This window comes from Uncinocarpus reesii, genomic scaffold (assembly GCF_000003515.1).
Source record: "Uncinocarpus reesii 1704 scaffold_1 genomic scaffold, whole genome shotgun sequence".
Taxonomy (NCBI): Eukaryota; Fungi; Ascomycota; class Eurotiomycetes; order Onygenales; family Onygenaceae; genus Uncinocarpus; species Uncinocarpus reesii.
Window position 1 is genome coordinate 5,129,486 of NW_003052500.1, and position 24,889 is coordinate 5,154,374.

General features: G+C 48.7%; 9 protein-coding genes and 1 non-coding gene across 10 annotated transcripts in view; 6 read left to right on the forward strand and 4 right to left on the reverse strand.

The window, feature by feature from the left end:
* Positions 1-1,291: 1,291 nt before the first annotated feature.
* On the forward strand, positions 1,292-2,422 carry UREG_01969 (uncharacterized protein; the record flags this gene model as incomplete). The annotated part of the gene is made up of 1 exon (XM_002542407.1): positions 1,292-2,422. The coding sequence occupies one exon, from the start codon at positions 1,292-1,294 to the stop codon at positions 2,420-2,422; it is 1,131 nt and encodes a 376-aa protein (XP_002542453.1).
* A 1,394-nt stretch (positions 2,423-3,816) lies between these two features.
* On the forward strand, positions 3,817-4,899 carry UREG_01970 (uncharacterized protein; the record flags this gene model as incomplete). The annotated part of the gene is made up of 1 exon (XM_002542408.1): positions 3,817-4,899. The coding sequence occupies one exon, from the start codon at positions 3,817-3,819 to the stop codon at positions 4,897-4,899; it is 1,083 nt and encodes a 360-aa protein (XP_002542454.1).
* An 810-nt stretch (positions 4,900-5,709) lies between these two features.
* UREG_01971 (vacuolar protein sorting-associated protein 74) lies at positions 5,710-7,005 on the reverse strand (the record flags this gene model as incomplete). Its single annotated transcript, XM_002542409.1, has 4 exons — positions 5,710-5,760; positions 5,820-6,313; positions 6,382-6,628; positions 6,745-7,005. The coding sequence occupies 4 exons, from the start codon at positions 7,003-7,005 to the stop codon at positions 5,710-5,712; spliced, it is 1,053 nt and encodes a 350-aa protein (XP_002542455.1).
* A 1,943-nt stretch (positions 7,006-8,948) lies between these two features.
* Positions 8,949-9,878, forward strand: UREG_01972 (NADH-ubiquinone oxidoreductase 23 kDa subunit; the record flags this gene model as incomplete). The annotated part of the gene is made up of 3 exons (XM_002542410.1): positions 8,949-9,250; positions 9,379-9,644; positions 9,748-9,878. 3 exons carry the CDS (start codon positions 8,949-8,951, stop codon positions 9,876-9,878), a joined length of 699 nt encoding a protein of 232 aa, XP_002542456.1.
* Positions 9,879-10,355: 477 nt separating this feature from the next.
* UREG_01973 (uncharacterized protein) lies at positions 10,356-12,084 on the reverse strand (the record flags this gene model as incomplete). Its single annotated transcript, XM_002542411.1, has 2 exons — positions 10,356-11,834; positions 12,067-12,084. The coding sequence occupies 2 exons, from the start codon at positions 12,082-12,084 to the stop codon at positions 10,356-10,358; spliced, it is 1,497 nt and encodes a 498-aa protein (XP_002542457.1).
* Positions 12,085-12,497: 413 nt separating this feature from the next.
* UREG_07999 lies at positions 12,498-12,590 on the reverse strand. The gene has a single exon. It is a non-coding gene; the product is annotated as a tRNA-Val (tRNA).
* Positions 12,591-14,830: 2,240 nt separating this feature from the next.
* Positions 14,831-16,282, forward strand: UREG_01974 (uncharacterized protein; the record flags this gene model as incomplete). The annotated part of the gene is made up of 5 exons (XM_002542412.1): positions 14,831-15,145; positions 15,210-15,560; positions 15,617-15,713; positions 15,775-15,863; positions 15,917-16,282. The coding sequence occupies 5 exons, from the start codon at positions 14,831-14,833 to the stop codon at positions 16,280-16,282; spliced, it is 1,218 nt and encodes a 405-aa protein (XP_002542458.1).
* Positions 16,283-18,192: 1,910 nt separating this feature from the next.
* Positions 18,193-20,386, forward strand: UREG_01975 (uncharacterized protein; the record flags this gene model as incomplete). The annotated part of the gene is made up of 5 exons (XM_002542413.1): positions 18,193-18,473; positions 18,537-18,818; positions 19,045-19,248; positions 19,388-19,425; positions 19,584-20,386. 5 exons carry the CDS (start codon positions 18,193-18,195, stop codon positions 20,384-20,386), a joined length of 1,608 nt encoding a protein of 535 aa, XP_002542459.1.
* Positions 20,387-20,808: 422 nt separating this feature from the next.
* Positions 20,809-21,820, reverse strand: UREG_01976 (uncharacterized protein; the record flags this gene model as incomplete). The annotated part of the gene is made up of 3 exons (XM_002542414.1): positions 20,809-21,441; positions 21,520-21,686; positions 21,709-21,820. The coding sequence occupies 3 exons, from the start codon at positions 21,818-21,820 to the stop codon at positions 20,809-20,811; spliced, it is 912 nt and encodes a 303-aa protein (XP_002542460.1).
* A 409-nt stretch (positions 21,821-22,229) lies between these two features.
* UREG_01977 (uncharacterized protein) overlaps positions 22,230-24,889 on the forward strand; it is a gene marked incomplete at both ends in the record, with an annotated part of 3,252 nt that continues 592 nt past the window's right edge. Inside the window, 3 exons of the mRNA XM_002542415.1 lie at positions 22,230-22,253; positions 22,312-24,397; positions 24,425-24,863. Coding sequence (XP_002542461.1) covers positions 22,230-22,253; positions 22,312-24,397; positions 24,425-24,863 — 2,549 coding nt within the window. The remainder of the gene's footprint in view (positions 22,254-22,311; positions 24,398-24,424; positions 24,864-24,889) is intronic.

Consider the following 24,889-nt stretch of genomic DNA (forward strand, 5'->3'; position numbering starts at 1 on the left):
GAAGCAACGGATCCTAAACACACCCTTTAGCATGAATCACCGCAGAAATCGCAATCGTTGCAGGCTCAAAGACTCCAGAACCGTGTAGACGACCTCGAGGCCCTGTTAGCACACCGAAATGAGAAACTTGTGTCTTACCAGTCCGAGTGCAAGCGATTAAAACAAGAGCTCCGTTCCTGTAGACAGGCCAATACGCAGAGCCACCAGGAGATTAAAGAGAAGGACTCCCAGATTCACATCTTAAACCATAAGGTCACGCAGCTGTTGAATATGGGACCCTCCCTATTCCCGGGGTCACCAATGACTTACCGGGCCGACAAGGAACTACCATCTCCAGCGTCGAACAACTGGATAGGCACGGGCTCTCCAAAAAAGCGACCAGGAGATATCTTGCAGCCCCACAATACCAACTTAGCTGCGCAGTCGCACCACAAGGGCAAAGGGCGTCGATCAACAGTCACCTAAAGGCGTCAGTTTCCGGGGCGAGTTTTGATAGCCGTACCAGCATGTTATTTCATTCGGGGGCGGAGAGGTTTCGTTGAGGATGTTTGCTATTAGCGATGTTTGAGGGTTGGCTGTTTGATCCGTCATGCCGAGAATGTAAATATTAGTCCCGAGTATCAATTCTGCGGATAGCAATAATAGTTGTTGAGAGTATCAAGATTCAACCGCAGAGCCTGAAGTAGACGCCAAGACCTCCGGCACCGCATGACGCCAAGCATCCAACCTCACCTCCGCATGACGCCCGGCAAGCGGTCATCAGCACATCCTGAACGCCTGTTCGCTGAGATCAACCACATCGAAGGATCGAAGCGCCGTGAGTCTTGAGTCATCCTCTGCTTTACCCAGGTGATCCCGACGTGCGTATAACCTTTGCCACACGCAATGAGCCGGGCTGCTCTGACAGCGTCCACTCGCTAGCGTTTCGTACACTGCCCAGCCTTGTTTGCCTGGCGACTGGAATCAGCCGAGTGACTTCAGTCATCTTCTTCCTCTTGACGACAGCGCTGACAAGAGTAACTCTTTATCATGCGAGCCAGTCATTTTGCTTCTCGTTCCGTGCTTCTCTCTGCCTGTACGCCTTGAGCCCCCAGTTCATAAGGCTCTTGCCTAGCAAGCGCTTTCTCTGTGCCTACCTGAAGCTCCGCTGCTTATTTCAACTTCACACGTTTCCTTTTCCGTCTCTTCCCCCTCTTCTCGTTTCCACCGCCCAAAAGACGGGCTTTGCAGTCTCCCTGCCCTTTCATGCTCCTGTCCAGCCTTCAAATACCCAAGATACCCCAAGACAACGATGGGCGAGTCGTTGGGACACCCAGCAGAGATGAGTCTGGGACGCCATCTGTCTGAGACCCCGGGCGAAAGGCGGGGCCGTGCTCGGGGCAATTTTCATCGAGTTGAGAGTCAGCTTTCTGTTCATATATTGCATTCTAGGAAATCATTCCTGATTTCATGGGCAGAATACCTCGCCTCGCTACTGGGCTGGGGACAACCTAGGACAGCGCCTGCGGATCCCAAACGTCATATCGTCTGGCTGTTTAACAACACAGCTTTCCAGCCTGCAACCCAGCATGAACCTAACCCTCACGACCCATGGAGAGTCGAGGTGGTGGCAGCTATTTTCGAAACTCATAGCCGTGAAGACCTTGGGCTGCTTATAGCTGTAATCGCAGATCTCATTGGTCTGGATGGACAAGTAGGACAAGACCCCGTACTGCGTAAGCGGATAGCAACCCGACTCCAACCTTTCGTCAGCGAAGTCGCCCCCGCTCGGTTTATCTCTGTGGACGTCCCCCTTGCGCCTACAGACGTTCACAAGTACAAACTCAGCCCTTCTAACCAACACGGTATTATATCCCATGCTATTCGTATGGAATCTGATCGGCCGGTACGAGATGGCACTGTTGTATCTCCGTCGTTGAGGCACTGGCCTTCGCTTGTCGCCATGAACACAACCTTTGCTACTCCAGAAGGCTGGCTGGTCGTGTCAGATATCGATGACACCATCAAGTACACCATGACCCCGGATGCCATTGGGATACTTCGAACAACGTTTGCGGAAGACCCGAAGCCAATCTGTGGCATGCCGCAACTTTATGTCCATATTCAACGACAACTGCTGCCGACGTGGTTTTATCTGTCCGCATCGCCTTACAACCTTTACCCGTTCCTTCGTTCATTCCTTGAACAATTCTATCCGCCAGGGACGATGATACTTCGCGATAGCTCGTGGCAATCTTTGGCAGGCTTGTTGCAATCTTTCACCCAGGGACCCAAGCGTACAAAGTTGACCGCATCCAAAAGATCCAAAGCTGGTTCCCGAAACGAAGGATCTTATGTATCGGAGATTCGACTCAGAGTGATCCAGAGGCATATGCAGAGATGTCTGAAAAGCACGGTCTGTGGATCAAAGCTATTTTCATAGACGAGTGATGGGTTTGCCGAACATGGATGAGAAAAACTCTCCAGAAAGATTTGAAGAGGGCATTCAAGAGCGTTCCTCGAAAGTGTGGAGAGTGTTTTGAAAGCCGGAAGAGCTATATGGACCTATCGACGACCTTCTTCGCCGCTACCCCTCGATGCAATGATACTCCCCTACGGAAACGACCGCCTCACACGCTCAGCTAATTCCTCAGCACCCCTATATATGGCTTAGTGGCGACACCCGTCTGTCCTTGCCACGTGATATCTGTTTGTTTACGGAGCGGTCGGTCTTTGTTTGGGGGAGTCATTGTTGATGGAAGGTGCCGGCCACAGAACGAGCAAGGAGAAGGCTAAATAGCAGACTCTGCTGCCTTTTTTGCTAATAGGGTCTGATAGTCTAACGGTCAACGGCCGCGGCGCTATCAGGTTCCCGCCCTATTACTTTGCTACTTTTCTGTCGCTGGTTCGAGTCGCTTGACCACCAGTCTGTTATTTCTCCCTGTAAAAGATGGGTTTCATCTTTTTGTTATTTTTATATGCCCAACATATCCCCTAAAACCCTTTTTTATTTAATGAGTATTATGAACACTTCCTTTTCTTCCTACACTCTTCTGACCCCGAAGCCATCGTTATATCACTATCAGTTTGGGCGTTCTGGTGGAATTTTCTGCTCTTGCCTTGAAAATGTCCAGGCACTACACTTCCTGTATGAGAACAATCGGCGCCCGCTTTTTTTTTTTTTTTTTTTAAATTATTTACCGCTTTCTTCCCTGTAAGCAATGAAGACGGCACTTTATGACTTCTTTGCAGCTGTTAATCCCCCAGTCCCTGATATTATTTGACCTCAGAGCAAAACAATGGCGTTTAATTGTCTGCTTAACTCTTTCCATTCCTGGACGCTCTGTTAACATGTAACTATCATAATTGTAACTGTATTTTCTAGCCTTCAGGGCGACTCTCTTGCTAATGATAGCACATGGCACCATCAATGCCTTGTCGCCGGCGATCCTCCTGAAGTCTTGGCGCTGTTGATCCCCAAAGTACCGATTACATCATTGCTTAACTTGCCAGGCCTTTTTGGATTTCAACAACTTCCAGTTTTGATATTGCCAGGAGGATGTAAGTAGCAGGAATAGCAGCCTTACTGGAATATGTGCAATGCCATGAACCCGTATTGGGCTCCAAAACAATCGCGCTGATTATCTCCCAGTGAGCTACGTTGAAAGTCTGAACTTTACTCAGTATAGAGAAGACAGCTTCTAACACCCCTTTCAACCTCAGGGCTACGTTCAAACGAATATTGTTGGTCTAGAGTTATTGGTTCCACTCTCACCCGATCTACTCGTTCGAATTGCACAATCAGACTAGAAACGTTTTCGTCACTCCAGAGACACGATGCAGCCGACCGGAGCGAGCGAAGAGCTTATCCCCCCTACAATGCCAGCGGTATATCTTCCAGCGCCCCCGAGTGGGAAGAACCGGAAGCCAAAGCCCTCAAACCTCATTTACAAAGCCGACTTTCCTACTCCACATTGCACCGAAACACAATACTTGGTCAAAGTCAGTGCAACTGCGTTGTGCCCCGGCGAACTTGAGTGGCCCCATCTTCTTCATCGGAGAGAGAACGGGGCGGTGATTGGGCACGATATATGTGGAACGGTTCTGTCCACTCCAGTTGCAGACGAACATTTGCCTGACGGCCCGCGCTTTAAAGTCGGGGATCGGGTATTCGGCCTGATTGAGCTGGCTAGGGATGGCGGTGCGGCGGATTGTGTTGCGGCTGAGGAGGAGGAGTTGGCGTTGAAGCCGCAGAACATTTCTGCGGTGGAGGCGGCGAGTATACCTCTCTCCGCGCTAACAGCATATCAAATATTGTGCGAGCACATTTTGTTCAAGGACTCAATGAAAGAATACGGGAGGCACAAGGATCTCCCATTCCGAATCCTTATTTTGAACGGCACCGGAGACGTTGGCATTCAAGCAATTCAGATCCTGCGATCGAAATCCATTTGGCGTGGCTATCATATCTGGGTTTGTGCCACAACCACTACCACAGAGCATGAACGGTTCCTGAGAGATGAATTGCACGCCGACGAAGTGCTGAACTCCGTCGAGAATCCAGACCTTGCTCAGGTTTGGAAGCACAGGAATTGGCCGCAAGTGCATCTCATTCTGGATTGCATGGGCGGTGGAGCGCTATCACGAGCCTGCATTCAGGGCATTTTAGATAAAGCCGGGGCCACAACTAGTGCACTGGAAGCAATTTGCGACCCTGACAAGCATCAGGTAGAAGGTGGATATTTTGGTGTGAAACCGAACGGAGTGCAGCTGGGAATGATTAGCAAACTCGTTGAGGACGGCGAAATTAAGCCGTATGTTGACAAGGTCTTTGAACTACACGAGGCAAAAGAGGCCATGGAGTATGTCGAATCCAGGAAGGCAAGAGGTAAAGTCGTGGTGCATGTCAATTATGATTAGCTTCTTCAGCGGTAAGGGGTATATATCACCACCGATCCCCAGATCAGGTGGAGGGACAATGAACAATTTCAAGTTGTATGCGCCGTCTTAAGGATCCTTCTTTTGTTGATTCATGGAAAGAAACCATAAAGGAAACGAGCTGCGAAAAGGACCGAAAGGTTCTGAAGATGGCTCAGGAGCTTCAAAGAAATCCTCAATGACCCTGCTTTCTATTCAGGGCAAATCTTCATTTCTGCGCTTGTGAAGAAATCTGCCTTGTAAAGAAGTTGTCAAATTGGCCCATCAAATGGAAACGGGCTGAGGATTCAACAAGTGTGGCAAGGCAGTTCGAAGAAGGGAAAATTTCACATTACCTAACAAATCAACAAATTAAAGAGTAAAGTGAAAGGAAGCAAAGAGGACAAGAGAAACGGAATGAGAAGTAAAGAAAAAGAGGAAAACGTCAGTAATCCCTGCACATATAAAGCAGAAATATTTTCAGCAGGTTGAGAAAGAGCAGAAGCCCAATTCATCAACTATTGCTCATGTCTCCATCGATTTTAAACCATAGCACTTTTGGCTGCTGGCTTAAGCATATGCAACACAAATAAAGGGGATGAGAATGGCGCTATGAAAGCAATCAATTTCAAGCATTCGGTCCACATAACCTGCTTAATATTTAGTCCGTTGGGCAGAGGAGGAAAATGGATTCAATATGGACATAAAAAAAACAGAATACGGGCCCATAGGGATAAATACATGACAGGCAGCAATGATTCCGCATGAGAAGAACAAGAGAGGTATCCAGCAAGTGAAAGTAGAACTTCCCGCTCAAAGCAGTGAATCAAGACGAGTAAACACATTTAGGCATGCCGCCACAACCTGTTTCAAAGTAAGTATAAGTCAGTTGTGTAGGCAGAATAAGGATTTTCTTAACTGACCTCTAACTGAAGCTCCCTATCCTTAGCCTTGTCAATTTCTTCTCTGACTACCTGCGCCAGGTTTGCTCCTATACCCTGTGTACCACCTGTTCGTAAGGAAAATGGCCATTGTGAATAATCAGCCAACAGCTCATCCACCTGAGAAAAAGCCCTCTCCCGTGCATCATGGTTCATAGTGACCAGGCAATTCTCCAGGACATTAGCAGCATAAGATGCGCAGACCATGGCTATAGTCCTCAAGTACCTGAATTCAACGCCATTTGGAAGGTACTGAGTTGGTGGTAAGATGACAGTGCGGTTGCTGCAAATGTTACGAACTCGCTTGTTAAGGTCTTCTTTTGCTGCGGGATCTGCGACCGGATGTGTGGCCATATCGAAGAGAAGGAAGTTTCGTTTTTCAGTGCGGAGGACACCTTTGTCAACAAGGCCCTTTGCGAGTCTCTCTCGTACTTGTTTGAGCTGGTAGCCGATCTTCATTAGGTTCCAAGTCTCACCTAAATATCTCCAGTTAGCAGTCGCATTCAACCAAATTCTGAAAACATAGATATCTGTATGTGCATACCGCTCATAAGATCAATCCATGAGCTGACACTCATCTTCTCGCTTGATTTCATCATTTTCAGAGCTTCATCCAGCAAGACTTCTCCAGTTAAACTATCATCAATAACTTCAATCACCCGGTCAGCAAGTGGGAAGCGTCGACGTGAAGAGTCTTTCTGCATGCTGATTCGACCGCGGAAGGCTAGTTCAATCACGATACATCCTCGCAAGGCATATGAGATGTTTTCATTCCAGAAAGAATAGTAACCCTAGCAGAAGCAATTGTGTTGTTAGTAACGCGTGCAGGCGACATCATGAGGCACTCCGGACTCTCCTGATATAACAAGATGCCCATAACAGCGGTGGACGACATCTTTCACCATACCTGTTTATCTTTTATTCCAAGCAATAACACCTCCTCCATCAGCGTCAATTTTGGCTGCTTGACCTTCTCTGCACTTTCACTGATGTCTCGCGGATCAAATGCAATCTTGTGTCCATTCTCTCCTCCGATGTATGAGGTTTCAGGCGCATGGTTATCGGATCCGTTATGGGGCGAAGGGGATGCCACTCGACTGCCGTCGCTACCGTCGCCCACGCCTCTCCCTGCTCCTCGACGGCGGGTCAGGCCACTGGTAGTCGCCATGCGTCAAGTATGGAACTCGCTCGTCTAGGGAAAACAAAGTCACGAAGTCGATTTGTGGAGCATGGACTGTCACGAGCAACTTTGAAGAGCAAGGTGCGATATCAGGAACGAGGTGATGTTTCGCGGCGAACGAGAGTGAGAGCGGTTAGGCAACACAAAAAACTTGAGTGGTGAACGATGGAGCAGCGAGGGAACACAATTGATCGGGGATGAGAATACTCGCTGCCAGGACGAGCTTGTTGAAAGAGGAGAGCGTGTCCCGCAGAGAAAGAGGTCAAGGTCAACCGGCGGCTTTCAACGTCCAGAATCTGGTCCGATAGAACTGCTGGGTTATCAGCTCCGGCAGTCTTGGCAGCCTTCCCTCACTCACAGCTTGACAAAAATAGGGGCTGTTGATAGAGCAAAGACAGAGAAGGAAGTGAAAGGATTTCAACACGAGCTTGACTGGAGTTACAAGAGGCTAGATCGCAGTCACCACATTCTCATAAATTGGGATTTCACATCAGCCAGCATTCAATTTCAAACGACAGCCCCGAGAATCCAACAGGAAGCTACTACAAGCGATTCGGCTACAGTGTGGAGAATATTTTCGCAGGGAATAACAGCAATAGACCCAGATTCGGCTATTAAGGATAATTCCGTCTATGCGCACCCCTGCAATTAAAACCAATTGAAGGTATCGTCTTGTGCGAGAAATCTCAATGCATGGATGATATTTGGAAAAATCCCCAAGTTCAGCTGGAGAAGTAAATTGGAAAGAATGGCACTCTAAAACCCCGTTGGAAATCTCAAAGTCCAGATGATATACACAATACAACATCGAACAATCATGGCCTCCTTATGCAGCCGCGATGCCTCACATGTTCGCTTTGTAGGTCTAATACATGGCTATTTTTCCCGGCCGAATTTCCCTTCCCTTTACCGAATGTCCAACCGTACTTAGTGAGCTAGACGCCAGTTAATAGACTGCTGAACATAACAGTCGGGGTCGTTACTGACCATCAGGTTGAGAAAGGATGTATTTAACAGCTTGGTCAACTAATTTGAGCCGGTCAGTTTTCCATAAGCTTGCAGCATTCTAGATGAAATAAGGAGCACATACTGCTGTGGATCGCATCTGCCTCCTTATCTGGGATTTCGATGCTGAATTCCTAGTGAAACGGTCAGCAAGAGACAAGAACGAGAGACCCTCCGAGATTCCAAGCAGCTTTTACCTCTTCAATGGCCATTACAACCTCAACGGTATCCAGGCTGTCCAGTCCGAGATCATTCGTGAAGTGGGAGGTAGGAGAAATCTTGTTCAATTGTGAGATCAAAACACGTCAACGTAGCAACTAGCAGTTATCAAATACCTTGGACGCATCGGTGACCTGGAAATAACGATTCAAATCAGAATTTCATCCTCTCATCAAACGGGCTCATCGGAAGTCTTTTACCTTGTCGAAGTTCTTCAAGAGATCGACTATTCTGCCCTCAACTTCGGACTGCTGGAGCCCGGCTGGTGCAGAATATGATCGGATAATTTGAGAGGGGATGCATGGGACGAATTGGGACTGCCGGACAATGGCAGTGGCTCTGGGGAGTTGACGGATGGTCGATGAGTTCCTCACCGTGCGAGGTATGGAGGCGGCTCGAAGCGACCGGACGAGGGCGGATCGGAACATGTCGAGCGGTTACGGTAGATAAAGAAACCGAAAGCAGCGGATATCCGACGCGGACACAGAAGGATCCTTGAGAGTTGAGCGTTGAGGCGCGGCGTGGGCAGAGAGTCAGAAATCTTTCAGAATCGGTTTGATTGAAGTTCCTGCTCTGGTTTTGGCGTTGCTGGGTTCTGGCCAATCAGCATCGAGAAGAACAATCTGACCTTCACCACCGCTCAAGAGGTCGAAAGCCAGGAAACATTCTCTCGTCTTCAATTGCTGCAATTGACTCACATCCGCACCATGGCGTCGTCAAGGGCAGTCACAAGACTGGTGGCCTACCGGCGCCCCTCTCCTTTGCCGTTTTCCTTTTCCTCGTCGCCCTCCATCAACCGCTCCGCCGTCATACCCGCTTTCTCTTTCTCGACATCATCCTCCCAGAGTGCGACACCACATGGCCCGCCACAGCCTGGCTTTCGCCTACCTCCACCAAAAAGATGGGATCAGAGTGATGAATCTACTTTGGATAAAGCCGGAAAATTCTTTTTGATGACAGAGTTGTTTCGCGGCATGTACGTGGTGCTGGAGCAGTTCTTCAGGCCACCGTAAGTTCTACATTGATTTGTCTTGATAGTCCTTGGATGGCAACTGGCAGGCTCTATGCCTGCAGCCCCTTGCTATCAGGGCAGTCTATCAATAAGGATTTTCTCCTCTAACAACTTTATCCTTTTAGATATACAATCTATTACCCCTTCGAGAAAGGTCCAATCTCGCCACGCTTCCGTGGTGAACACGCATTGCGCCGGTACCCATCCGGCGAAGAGAGATGCATTGCTTGCAAACTCTGCGAAGCTATCTGCCCTGCACAAGCTATCACCATCGAAGCCGAAGAGCGAGAGGATGGAAGTAGACGAACCACCCGATATGATATCGACATGACCAAGTGCATCTACTGTGGTTTCTGTCAGGAGAGCTGCCCTGTAGACGCCATTGTCGAGTGTAAGTGCTTTGCGCCGATTTTGTTTTGAGAAACATATATCCATTGAGGCGATCTCACTGTGATCCGTGTTTGAATGTCTACTGAGTTATTTCTTGGCTATAGCACCCAACGCCGAATACGCGACGGAAACTAGAGAAGAATTATTGTACAACAAGGAGAAATTGCTCGCCAATGGTGATAAATGGGAGCCCGAACTGGCCGCAGTTGCTCGTGCGGATGCGCCTTACAGGTAAAAATAACTCGACAGTTTCATTTTTCAAGTCCTGTCTCAAATTTCAAGCAGCCTTCAATTTGATAGACAGGCTCTCGGTTTCGAGATAGTAATTTATTCATGTCTTTTACTCGTGTATGTACATACATAGTGTGGTGGCCTTATCCGGCTGGTTTCTGGGAGTAGAGCGAATAAGACTGTAGTTCCTATGATGGATTTTTCATTGGCCGACCTTCGCTAATTATAGAAAGAGAATATTTTCTGTCCCCAGTGAATACATGAACAGCATCGACCTATTCATATGTACAAGAATTTTAACCTGTCATTGACTCCGCATGTTGCGCCCACGAAGCACGAAGTAAAATAAAGAAGAAGTAGGCCGAGTTGTTGACTTCCTCACCCAATCCGCAATAGGACGGAGCCCGTCAGAATCAAAGCCATTCGCAGATTTGGCCAAAAGCAGGTATCCACGCACAAAGTCAGGTATCTTCATCAAAGCTCATTTCTTCTTGCCGCCCACTTTTGTCTTAAAACTCCCTTCGAAACCAGGCCTAGGCTTAGACTTGCCTTTCTTCCCCTTCTTCCCTTTCTCTTCTCTCCTCTTTCGGATATTTTCTTCTCTCTTCATCAGCCTCGCCTCTTTGCTCTTGGCCACACCTTCTATCCTCTCCTGCCACTGCTTCTCGCTCTTCTTCTTGATGCCTTCTTTCCTGTTCAATGCCTTTTTGAGTAACGATACGTCATCCTTTACTTTTTCGCCATGAGCTCTCTTCTTCGCAGTGAGCCACATATCTTTCTCTTCAATGTTTGCCCGTTTCTCCTCATCGAGGCTAGCGAGTTTTGCTTTCTTCGCTTCGGCCGCCTTGAGCGCCGTTGTAGGATCTTGCGGCCCCTTTTGCTTCTTCTGCTCGCGAATCGTTGTCAGGTTTGGATCTGTAGCCTGGCCATCTGCAAAGACAACTCGACCAAACGAGAAATTATTTGGTATTGATGCTATAGATTCGGCAGGCGAGCCAGGCGATGCCAAAAGTGAGCCCTTCGGGGAAAACCGTTTAACAATAGCCTCGTCACGAAGTCTGTGCTCCTCCTCTTTGGCCTTCTGGCGTAGCTCCTTCTTGTGGGCACGACGCTGTTCCTCACGTTGTCTCCTAGCCTCTATTAGCTCTTGCCTGTTTTTTGCAGGCTTCCCGTTAAAGCCATCGGCGTGGCGGGCCGCGCGAAGTTCGTCCAGACGCTTTTGGAAACGTTTCTTTAATTCTTCCGGTGTAGATTTTAAAGGTTTTGGTTTCGAATCTGCTTCGTTTATCGAATCTCCCTTCTCATTTCCTGTAGGCGGCGCTATAGAAGATATGGATGAAGTTCCAGAAGGAGGTTTGGATGTATCCAAGACACTCGAGTCGGCTGCAGGTGACGTGGGGGCCGTTGACTCGGCTTCGACATCTTTCTCACGCGGAAACCCTTCAATAGGCACCATCTCCTCTGCGACGTCGTCGCTGTCACTAGCTTCGTCCACAGCAGGTGTGGTCGGGTCTTGATTTGTTGACCTGGTATTTGGTTCTGTTATCTTTTGCTCCCTCGTTTTCTGCTTGCTCTTCCTTTTTTCTGCCTTTTCTGATGCCTTCTTTTTTTGTTTCTCTATCTTAGCTGTTTTCCTCTCTTGCCTTTGTTTCAAGCGTTCATCCTCTTCATCCCCAGTTGTGGTATTGTTGCTACTCGTTGCTTCGACGGGCTGGCCATCGTCGAGCTGGTTTGCCTGCTTTTGCTTCTTGGGTTTATGATCCGCACGCTTGAGACCTTCGAGAGGCCTTTCAGAGCCGATTTCGGCATCTTCTGATTCAGGCTCTCCGTCTTCACGTTTTCGCTTGCGTGCATTCTCATCCATAACATCCTTTGCTGTTTTAGCCGCATCCGGGTCTAATTTGGCTCGTTTGGCATTTCTAGCCTGTTCTTTTGTCTGTTTCTTTCGTTGCCATTGATCCTAATAGCCATATATATTAGCCTCGAGAACATCACTATGATTTGCAAATCCTAGAATGCTCAATATAATAAAACAAAGTACTGTACTGACACTTGTATCTTCTCCATAGTACAACTTGGCTGGAATCAAAGATAACAGTCCATCAAAGGCATTCGCATGGCTGCGAAGGCGCTCCTGGAAGCGAATGTCGGTCAGCAAGTTTGTGGCGATTGAGGGGTCAGGTTGAACGCACCTCTAAGCTGTCTGCCATGATTTTCAAACAATTAAGAAGCAGGCCGAGAATTTTCTTAGGATAAGTAATCTATTCCTACAGTTGCTCCCCTTCTGCGCCGCTCTAATCCTAGCTTGAGTGCTCTCGTGTGGAGAGAAAATTATTTGGGTTGACAAACACAAACGGAGCTTTCGTGGTGGTTCGGGGATTCAGAAATTCCAGTTCCGCTTCACTAGCTTCGGAAGTTCACAGGTCCTTGCAACACAATCCCATTTGCACGCTCAATTGGGTTAATATGAATGGAATTTGGAAACAGGTGTTACTTAGGTCTGATTGTTACTCCTGACTTCAAAATTTGTTTAATGCAGGCAACTATCTATTCAACACAAGTCTCCCAACAGAATTAGTAAAAGAAGCACTGATACAAAAAAGAAAGAAAAAGAAAGTATTGATGACTAGACTGGGGTTCGATCCCAGGACCTTATCGGAACCAGTGGATGATCCAACTGTGAACGATACGTGATAACCAACTACACCATCCAGCCATTTCTGAAGCCTGAGCGGGCTGTGAAATCCTATCTTCCAGTATTAAACGACTGCGCCTGTCAGGACACACCATGCTACCTACAAACTCCGCCTTTTCTGGGTTGATGTATCCGCAACATTTCAGCAACACATTTACTCAGCATGAAGGTTGTTGGGAGCAAAGTTTACCTGGTGGCTAAGACTCAATACGCCGCCTGTTGAAGAATGGCTTGTGTAACTTCTAAAAAACATACTTATGCACCTAGACATTCAGCAGCATGCTCATGTTTTGCTGTTGTGAATGTGCTACATGGCCACAAAACAGAGATCATCTCCCAACAATGGGGGCCATTCTTTATCAAGACCTGTGTATCCTGATTCATCAGTAAGAAAGAGAAAAGCCTGGATGAGAATTTGACATTTGATGAATTTGAGGATCTTTAGTTCAACATCGGTTTCTGCTATTCACTTTAACACCATCTCACAACCAACATCAGCTTTAGCCATTTTGACTTGATTGTCTCCGCAGAAATGTGAATGGAAACTATTCGAACTCGCTCAAATCCCTTGGCCGAATCCATAAGCATCAAGTTACTCGGAAGGTTCAAACTCAGGAAATCCGTCGCCAGCGCGTACTGGGGGTAGATAGGGCATAGAAAAGCGCCTCCTCTCTAGAATAGTTGCTCTCTCATTCACTAAAATAACGAGGTGCCATGTTCAGTGTTGCTTCCTTCAGACTATGACGTCCCCGTCCTTTGGCAGCTGACCTGCAACTTGCTTTGAGATGAAGCGTTTGGGGCAGACAGGGTCGTGGTTTTCCGGATGATGCAGGATGGTGTTGCTCTCGGTACTCCGTATTAACCCATTATTTATACTGTGGCCAAAGACTCGAAAAACATCAGTGACTGAAATTAACAACAGTTTATTCGATAAAGGCTCATTGGTGCTGCTTCAAATAGCTTTCGGCACCACAAGTGACTATTGACAGCGTTGGAGTACCGAGTTTCCCACAGCGGAGAGTACATATGTTGTCGTTATCAGTTCGGATTAATATTGCGCTTGGGTCATTGACCCAAACCCCTGCCGATTGTTTAATCGGCCAAATCTCGTGCAGTTTACCGAGGACCCTGATAACATCCTAACAGCCATGATCCCTGGAGATTTCAATATTTGATGCTTGAAACATTTGACGACTCACTTTCAACATCGAAAAATGTCTTTAAAATTCAGAACATGGTTATTTATGAAAGACTCAAATAATTCAGCGGACTCATGTTTGTGTTTTAAAGGCTTTGGGGCCGCGTTAAGGAAGAGGATGCTTTGTTTCGTTACCTTGAAGCTATGAGCCCCGCGTTGTCAGCTCTGGTTATTGCAAGACTACGAAGTCGACGGCTGATGATCAGGGGCACCATGATCATCTCCCAGTCCACACAAACTTGCCATTGGAAGTTCCTTTCCCACCTCCAACTTCACCTTGCGGTTGCATTTGAAGTCCACCGCTCATATATTGGCTTGCAAACGGCTAGAATTCTCCTCGGGATCCGTCGCTCTCTCTCGGCAGCCGGTCGGAAAACTCTCCCTCCCCCGGCCATCGGATCCTCCCCATCAATGACCCGTCAGGAATGGCCCCTGCAGAACGGCATGGCGGAGACGGAGTACACGCTGGACTTCGGAGCCACGTTTGTTGCCTGATGACCCAGCTGACAGGCATCACCCTTTGACCAGTTGGCCAATAGCCATGAAGTCGCAGCGGATAACATGGAACAATGATCTTCAGCATTTGGCCTGTTCACAACACTAATAAGGTGATTAACTAAATGTGGAACTTGGCTGCACATTCGAGAAACATGCCTAGAACTAACTTCCCCATGGGGAAACTTCACGCATTCCCAATTCAATCATTATTGAAGAGGACCTGACTCCCAGACCGTGGATACTTGAATTCATGATTTATGCCCCCGCTATGCTCGCGAGGATGAATAAGGATTGCCGATATGATAACCATGTCAGGGTTGATCTTCGGAGAGGGGAGGTGCTTTCAATGCCTGGAGATGCTTGGAGCAGTCCCACGTCGTACCAACGATCGGCTGGATGTTCACTCTCGAACCCATGCCACTTTAATTTACCTTGGAGAGGATACCCTCCGAAGATAACCTGGCTTGACCTATATAATACCCAAGAGCCCAAAGCCTAAGTTCAGGTTTGGTTGCTTCCGCTCGTCCATTCCATTTTTGAACCTATGGTTCTTGTTATGCCCATAATGCAGTTGCTTAGAACGAGTCTTTTGCTCCTATTGCCCTTTGTGGCAGCAAGTCCTGTCCCATCGGACGACAAAGACATCATCCCCGGGAAATACATTGTAACTCTGAAAGATGGTATCACGCAGGCGGATATGGATTCGCATAAAGCTTGGGTCGCCAATGTGCACCAATCGAACCTCGCCGCTGCTGCATCGGCAGGCCGAACTGGAGGGGAATCCGGGGGCATTCGCAAAATTTTCCAGATTAACAGCATGAACGCGTACTCTGGAGCTTTTGACGAGCAGACTGCTGAGGATATCAAACGCCACCCAAATGTAAGCCGATAAGATGCCTCCTCTTGTTGTCTTGCCAGCCGCTAAACCGGACATAATCCGATAGGTTAAATCTGTTTACCCCGACCGAAAGGCGTACCTTGCAGAGACCGTCACGCAAAACAATGCGCAATGGAACCTTGGACATATGTCAAGCAAGGGCAGAAGATCCTTCACCTACAGATATGATAGCAAGGCAGGAGAAGGAGTATGGGCATATGTTTTGGATACTGGAATCATGACCGATCACGTCGAATTTGAAGGCCGGGCTATTTTGGGTTATAACGCTGTCCCAGATGTCCCTCATGTAGATAATGTTGGGCACGGTACGTATGTCGGCGGCATCATTGGTGCAAAGACTTGGGGTGTTGCCAAAAAGGCTACTGTGGTGTCTGCAAAGGCCTTCCACGGCACATCGGTGGGTGCTCTTCGATACGTCCTTATTGAACCTGTTGCTGAATCGCACTCTGGCAGGGCTCATATGAGCATATTTTCGATGCATTCAACTGGATCGTCAAGAACATCACCGAGAGCGGGCGTCAGAAGCAGTCCGTGATCAACATGAGTATCAGTATGTTTGTCCTGAGCAGGTGGCATGCTGTTACATTATCGGTGCTAAGACATTACAACAGCTAGCGCAAAGTACCAACCATTCGACGATGCCGTGGAGGAGGCGTTTAAAGCTGGTGTCTCAGTCGTCGTTGCTTCTGGAAACAACGGGGTAGGCAATCTGGGTATCAAGTGAAAGAGCATTATACTGACACGTTGGTATAGAGAGATGGAACAAACAACACTCCGGCATCGGCTCCCAACGCTATCACTGTAGGATCAGTCCGCTTTGATAATACCCGATCATACTTCTCCAACTATGGACGGGTCGTTGATATTTATGCTCCGGGTGAGAGAATCACCTCCTGCTGGATGGGCGGAAGGAATGCAACCCGCAAATCTGACGGGACATCGGTCGCATCTCCCCACGTTGCTGGCCTGGTTGCCTACTTGATGAGCATTGAGGATCTCCCCACCCCGGGAGCGGTCACCAAGAGGGTCCTCGAACTTTCCATCCCTGATTTGGTCAAAGACCCGGGAGCCAACACTGCCAACCGCCTTGCCTACAATGGTATCCGGGAGAGAAGTTAAATACCAAATTTCTTTTTCTTGGGTCGGAAATGGAGCTTACCATGTATATATACCGAGCCCCTGTTGAAATACGGGCTGCTGTATGATGCTTCCTCACCATGTGCATAAACAATTTCTTCTCAAATGTTATTTTCCCTGGGAAGCCCCATCAAAAAAACGCAACAAAGTCATTTCACAAACAGTTCAATAGATTAGCAGCTGTTCAATCATGACCAACTTGCGGAGTGTTGCGCCATAGTTCGCAGATTTGTTTGTCTGGACGCAATTCCCCAAGCGAGATGAGTGATCGTCCTTTTGCTCTCAAAAAATTAGTCCAACATAAGCACTTCCCGTAAGCTAGCTTCAGCTTCAGCTAAATACGGGTAAAAGCTGGGAGATCAACACTCCATCTCAATTGTCTCTGGCAGGAGTCATGCTCATGCGCAGCTGAGATTGTTAGAAGTAGGTTGGTGGCTGAGTGACAAGCGGCTTTTTTACGCCACAGATCTAACCCGCGGTTGAAGCACAGACCAACACCGTTTCCTGTGGCGCTGATGCCAGGAGAAGAGCTTCATCACCTGCGGACTTCGCGCTCGCATCCCAATTACGCATGTATTGGCCGGTTGATATGAACCGAGTCAACATGTTTCATCTCCTTTGGGCTTCCTGTTCGGATTCCAGACCAGCATCACAGATTACAGCCAGAAAGTTGCACGACGGTCCAGTTGGCTGGAGTCAAAAATGACGACAACAACGGCCCGCAAATATTTCGTGTCGACTCTGGCTTGGAATCTTGAGCTATTGAGCGTGCAGGTATGTTATGTACGTATACATTGTCACCTATATGCGTCTCTTTGCCAGACAAGAATGCCTCCCTACCCAACACTTCTAATAGTTCCGCACGGAGATTAAAACTGCGGGCCTCTCTATCGTCCATCAGCTAACTGGTGCGGAGGGTAAACACCTCCTAAACGGTCGCATTAGTTCAGATACGCCCTTCCGAGCCTCTGAGCAAAAGATCGGACTTGTCGGGCCAATTTCATAATGGTACTTGATGGTATCGATTCAGGATTCAAAGGTTCTGGCTTATTGATCTTCTGGCTCTTGAACTTGTTTAAGATGCTAGTCTATACGGGTCTTGCACCGTTTAATAACACTCGAGCATTTTGCGGTGGGCTGCTAGTACTCTGTAAGAAGTCAACCGCTTCTGAATGGAGACGTAGCCTGTATGGCCTTACTGAAGAAACTTGGCTACTTAACTACTAGTTAACCTTCCCAATAACATACCTAACTGCCTTTTGGAACATATAACTAAGCATCAATCTGTCATTACCCAGCCTTGGAAGCCGTCAAGCTCGGGTTCCTGGCCTCAAGTTAGAAAATTGCCGATTTTGGACATGGTGCACAGCCACTAGTTATTGCGCAGTTAAGGTTCTATCCGCGGGAAGCCTGCACAGCCTCTGTGGCTACAAGCAGGCTCATCAGTTGAGGGCCGGAATCCTCAAGAAAGTAACCGCCAATGTCCTCGCTCGTATCAGCTGAAGCTCGCAACTAACTCTCACCCGGTGGAACCTCTTGTCGCGCAAATGACGAATGAGGGGGCTGGGCTGTGGCTTGAGATGACGAAAAAGCGCCGGCTGTCCGTATGATACGCTTTGATTACCCTTTTTACGAGGGCTGCTTTGTATTATCAGCTGCAATCTTCAGCTGTCCGGAGGACGGAGTGTATGGATGGAGTATGGAGTTGTGGTCGAGAATAATTATAAAAGCGGGGGAATCCCCCCTCCTCCCCTTCAACAGTCATTAACATCAAACCCGATTTCAAGTTAAACTCACTTTCACGAGAATCTACTGATCCATCCTATCGTGCCTGACCGGCCTCTTCCACGCATCAATTCTTTCCTCTTACTCGATACCTCTATTATTCCAAAATGTCCGGCCCATACGACCAATACAACCAACAAGGCTATAATCAGGGCTACAACCAAGGCGGTTACGGCCAAGGCCAACAAGGAGGATATCCCCAACAGCCATACGACCAAAGCTACCCTCAACAAGGTTATCCTCAGGGCCAGCAACCCGGTTACGATCAGCAACAATACGGTGGCTACCCTCAGGGACAACAACAACAGCAGCAACAACCAGGGCAATACGGCCAATACCCTCAAGATCAGGGACACCAGCAGGGATACCCACAACAATACGGTCAACAGTAAGTTCTCATTCAAGCAAAATTCCCATGGTCAACAGGGAGATGCTAAATGACGATGGACAGGCCAGATCAACAAGGCGGTGCACCCGGCGGAGCCCAAGACGGTGAGCGCGGTCTCGGAGGCGCGATCACTGGCGGAATTGCTGGAGGTTATGCTGGATCCAAAGCCAATCATGGATTCATTGGCACCATCGCCGGCGCGGTGATAGGCAGCCTTGCGGAAGACAAGCTCAAAAAGCACAAGCACAGCGGTAGCGGGCACGGGCACGGCCATGGCCATGGCTCAAGCGGAGGAAGCCAGTTTAGCGGTGCCGCAAGCAGTCTCGGGTCGCTCTTTGGCAAGAAGTAGATGCTGCTCTTCCTGGGTTCTATATCAGTTTTGTCCGACATTTATCGTTGCTGTGCATGTATGCGTGCTGTGTTTATTTGATATATGGCTTTCTGTTTGTCGCGTTGGACTCATGAAGTGGGTGTTATCTGCTATAGTTTAATTTTCTTAATCTGGGAATCGAAAGAATACTGTCCTTCCAGGACATGGACCTATATTGACCTTCCCTTTCCAGCCTTGTAGGGCTGAGGAATTGATGGCCAGACAGTCATGGTGCAGCGTTACTCCGGAAGCGATCGGATGCACCGTGGGGCAAATCGGTATTGTCAGGCGGAAACAGATGCCAAGCCGAAAGTCAACGGCACTATTGTCAATTGGGTTAGCGTGCTATTTTGACCTCGCAAGGCTTGGCGTGAAGGAGAAGATATCAAAACCGATTCAAGTCGGGTGATTTCTCCTCATGACCACGTCCACAACCACCTCATCATGATAATAAGGCAACTCTGCAGGCGGCAAAGTGAGTGAACTATACTGTCGCGTGGCTGCCACCTCAGTAGTCGCAGAAGGCTAATTCGTCTGATGACAGGCCGAACGATTTTCGGTGCCCTTCGCCCAACCTGTCAGGTCCGTTTCAATTCGATTGAATCCAAACTTGTCGCTCGGCCTCCCAAGCCAGATGACATAACCCCGGAGCAGCATAAGTCCCTTAGAGCGCAGCGTATGTACCCGGATTAGCAGCATGTCACTTTCTCATAAACTAATTGCTTCTTGTCCGGCCCCAGGTGCTCAATTCACCGAACTTGGCTCCAATGTCAAGTCCGAATATGACCCACAACATTTGCTTCGCAATCCCCCACGACCTTCTGAAATTACTCTCGAACTCCTTTTAGCCTCTCAATCTCACCTTGGCCACGCTACCGCTCTCTGGAACCCTCGAAATTCGAGCTACATCTTTGGCGTCCGTGATGGAATCCACATTATTTCTCTCGAAGTCACCGCTGCATATCTGCGACGAGCGGCTAGGGTAGTCGAAGAAGTGGCTAGACGTGCAGGGTTGATTCTATTCGTCGGAACGAGGCCAGGTCAGCGCGGTGCGGTCGTGCGTGCAGCAGAGCTCGCCAAGGGCTATCACATCTTTGATCGCTGGATTCCGGGCAGCATCACAAACGGCCAGCGGATTCTGGACGAATGTGCACTAAAGGTTGTGGACGAGTTTGATAACGAGTTGCCCGAGTACACAACGGCTTTGGGAAAGCATCCCGTTTTGAGACCGGACTTGGTGGTCTGCCTGAATCCGCTGGAGAATACGGCGATGTTGTCTGAGTGTGCGGCTTATAATATTCCGACCATTGGGATTATTGATACGGATGCCGATGTGACCACGGTTACTTATCCGATTCCAGCAAACGATGACAGTTTGCGCTGTGTTGCCGTGATTGCGGGCGCGCTGGGCAGGGCTGGAGAAGCTGGTCAGAAGAAGAGAATGGAAGATGCACGGCAGGGTATCTTGCCGTATAAACGTGTTTCGAAGAAATGGTTCACGAAACCATCGGATTCACCAGAAGAGGGAAAGTATGAGGAATAATGCAGTTCAGAAAAATTGTACAATAGGGGTTATGCGTATGCGCTTCAAAGTTCAGTTAGGGGGTGGTCAAAGCTATGTACAGATTAGCAATTGATCTTTTGTCTACTCAAAGGCGATTGAGCGAGATTTGGAATAAAGCATAGACATGGATTATCGAACATTGTCAGATCTAGATCTCAAAAGATTCTAATAATATATACATCACTTTCTATAACATTGAAAACTCAGGTCAAACTCAATGTAGGAGGTATCACGCCAACATTGTTACTCCAAAAGGATTCGATTCCCGGTAGAAGTCCAACGCCTAAAACTTTTCGGCCCGTTATTCAATCAACTCACCCAAGTGCTCTCATAATTAATTCGACACTATGGAAAACAGTTAGCAAGGACCTTTTGAAGGAGAGGGTGGGGTTGAGTAAGTCTTACACAGCGAAGGTACCAGCAGACACAGGCATAGCCCTGAGCAACGTTGGGCCAATTCCCTTCCAGAATCCACCCAAGCCTTCAGCAGCAAAGGTCTTTTTAAAGCAGTCAATCATTCCCTGATATTTCTGCTGGGCTCCGAATCCATCGCTCTGCATCTTGCTCTTAATCACATCGAACGGGTAGCTGGAGAGCCATAGCGCTTCACCAGCCAAACCACCGTATGTAGCAACTTTGATACTTGAAATTTCGTCACGCTTGACCTGGTTACGTCTGGCTTCCCAATTCATCATGTATTCAAATGAGAGGAACCAGACGCCGTAGGCCTGTGCCTCTCTGAGAATCGTGACCGCTTCTCCTCTGTATAAGCCGCGGAGCACGCCTTCGTGGGCAGAAAGTTTCTTGATGCAGTCCAAAGGACCGCTGTAGAGACGATCTGCACCGTGAGGCTGGGTTTGTAGGCGGATACGGACATGTTCGATCGGTCCAGATATTACCGAATTAGTGACACCGGCGAAGGCTCCGGCAAGGTAGTACTGGGGGTAAGAGAGGTTCGTGGGGTGCCCTCGCTTTGCGTTGAATTCTTCAATTCGTCGACGGGCTTCATGAAATGCTCCGAATTGGACACTGACCTGGGAAAGGAATAGACTCGAATTAGGGCATTGCACAAGAGGAAAAAAGCTGTAGAGCGGTGGCCATTGTCAACATACACAAGCACCAATCCCAATCAACGGTGTAAGGGTTCCTTTATAGAAAGCCAATGGGCCTTCCTTCGACAGGATTTTGGGAGGCGCAATCAAAAGCGCTTGAATACTGGGTTGTGGTCTGCAGTCTGACTTTGACGATATCTGCCTGGCGTCAATTCTAGCCTCTTTACCTTTACGGAGGTAAATACGTACCAAATGGCTGGCCGAGTAAGACCTGCGCAATACCTCCGGCAGCGCCTGCGGAAAGGTCTTTGATAGTCCGCAGCGCGCCTTGCCCTTCGTGTCCTTTAATTTCGGCCTCCATTGCTCCGGCAATCTAGCTGCGCTGTGAAGATTAGTGGCACGTCGTACACCGGAGTGGCACTTAGACGGTCAATTCAATGAACCGTTAACGCCGTAGGCTTTGGGAAATAAAGAAATTGGGTCAACGGCAGGCGAGAAAAGTCTTTTGCGGGAATGCATCAGCTTCCCCGCTGAGAACGGAGACCGGGAGTCGCATTGCGGCGGAGAAGCGATAGGCAGCGCCCTGCTAGCCTGATTGGTTGGAATCTTTCCACCGGCCCCACTCCTTGAGATTACGTGATACTCGGCGATACTATCGGGCCGAAACAATTTTTGGGCTCTCAGTCTTTCCTAATCGAGTAAGTGCTTTTCGTGTTCGAGCAGCTTGAAATCCCAGAGGCATGTAGGGAACGGTGCACGTCTCGACCATGATGCGGAGGAGCCATGTTCTGAAGGTATGGGCACCGAGCTCATGGATTGTTGGGCAATGCCTGGTTTGCTAACTTTTCTCAGAAGGCCCTGCAATCCGACTGTCGCCAGCTCCGGTCCCAAGTCCGTTCCGCAGCGCGCATACCCAACAACCGATGCTTCCGACAACAGGCTAGGCAATTCGGGAGCACTATCTCACTTCGAAATGGCGATAATGGAGATGCTGCTGCCGCTTCCACTTCCGCCACATCGGGGCCCCCCAAGCCAAAGTTCGGAGGGGGATGGGCAAAACCTACATTCTCATCTGGACCCGCGCTTACAGCAGATGAAATCAACCTGAGAGACAAGCTCCTTACTCAGCGCGCCCAAGAAACCCTCCCGGCAGACCCTAAACCTATCGATGCCTCTACCACACAAGAAGCTCAGGCCGCTCAGGACCACTCTACGCCCGCAGTACCAAACGCGGAACGTGGGCCACCTGGCATGAGAGATGGATGGGGAAGACCTCCATTTAGATCGGAGCCCAAACCCGCTGGCTTTGTGACACAGAAGCCGCAGGCCCCTCAACAATCCTCACCAGCAAAGCCAAACGTGAAACAACAGCTACCTGGAACGGGAGATAGATTGGAGAGACCAACCTTTAGGCCTGCGCAAAACCCTGCAGGCACGACAATACAACAGCCTAGAATCCGTTTTGAGGGCGTGTTACCAAGAACTTCGAAAACCGGGTCTCCACCAGATAATTCTGTCAGCCGTGATAGACCTAGCTTGAATGACGGATTTATATCATTCAGACCAGGCCAAAAGCATACGAAAGCAGAACGTAACCAGCTCGAAAAGGCTTTTGGCTCCGCTCAAGGGCCGAAGTCGAGTTCCGTTGCCGAACGGGAGGCAAAATTCAGAGAAAGTCGTAACGACGCTTTGAGATTCACCGGATTTCGGAAAGTTACCTTGGACATCCCCGCCGCTTATAGCGCCGATGAGACAAAGCTTCAATTTTCCAATCGAGAGGAAGCATCGACCGATAACTTGGAGAGTCCCTTCAACCCGCGTACCAGCAAATCGAGTAAATCAACGCCAGAGTCAGATGTAGAAAAGACTGCATATAAAAATGCTGCCAATGATGTCCCGTATACACATAGGAAACAACGGAAGGAGCACCGGAAGAAGGCTATACAACATTTCGATGAACCGGAAGATCGTTTCGGTCTTTCCCGCAAATCCAAATATGACCTTGAAGATGATGACTCTAGAGAGTCACGAGCTCGACGGAAACAAGCACGGAAGGCGGAAAAAGATGCAAAGAGAAAAGAATACAACGCTCCCACCCCTATATATCTCCCAGAATTCATAAGCGTTAGCAACCTTGCTAATGCATTAGGGGTACGACCTTCGGCGTTTTTAAAATCACTGCATGAACTCGGCTTCGAAGAAGCAACCTTTGACCACATTCTTGATGCCGAAACTGCAGGCCTCATTGCTGCGGAACACAACTTTGAACCCATCATTGAGACAGCTGACAATGATTTGGTGGCCCAACCTCTGCCGGAGGATTCTTCAAACCTGCCACCACGACCTCCCGTTGTTACTATCATGGGCCACGTTGACCATGGAAAAACCACCCTCTTGGATTGGCTAAGAAAATCGTCTGTTGCAGCGTCCGAACATGGAGGCATTACTCAACATATCGGCGCGTTTTCGGTTACAATGCCTTCAGGCAAGCAGATAACTTTCTTAGATACGCCGGGCCATTCGGCTTTCCTCGAAATGCGACGAAGGGGCGCAGATGTGACTGATATCGTTATCCTTGTCGTTGCTGCGGATGATAGCGTTAAGCCTCAGACAATTGAAGCCATCAAGCACGCGAATCAAGCCAAGGTCCCCATTATCGTAGCGATAAACAAAATTGACAAGGAAGACACCAGTGTTCAAAGGGTGAAGCAAGATCTTGCTCGGCACGATGTGACCGTTGAAGATTTCGGTGGTGATGTTCAAGCCGTTTGTGTCAGTGGCAAGACAGGTCAAGGTATGTTGGAATTGGAAGAAGCAGCTGTGACACTGTCTGAAATGCTGGACCTTCGAGCGGACCAGGAGGGTAATGCTGAAGGCTGGGTTATTGAAGCGACAACCAAGAGAGCAGGGAAAGCAGCTACTGTATTAGTTAGAAGAGGTATTTTGAGACCTGGTGATATCATAGTTGCTGGAACAGCATGGTCTCGAATCCGAACTTTGAAGAATGAAGCTGGTGTTGAGGTTGAGGAAGCGCCACCGGGAATTGCTGTCGAAGTGGACGGTTGGAGACATCAGCCGTTGGCCGGCAGCGAAGTTCTTCAAGCCCCGACTGAACAAATAGCGAAAGAGGTTGTCGCTTTGAGAGAGGGGAAAGAAGAAAGCAAGCAGTTGAGCAGTGATATAGAGGCGATTAACGAGCTTCGCCAGCAACGTCGTCAAAGAGCACTTGCCGCAGAGCTCGCGGAAAGATATGGAGAACCTGTGGACGAACAAGCTGACAACGCTACGCCTAGCTCAAACGGCATCCCTTTTATTGTCAAAGCCGATGTTTCAGGTTCCGCCGAAGCCATCGTCAATTCAATGACCGCGGTTGGGAACAATGAGGTTTATGCCAAAGTCCTGCGGTCAGCAGTCGGCCCGATATCCGGAA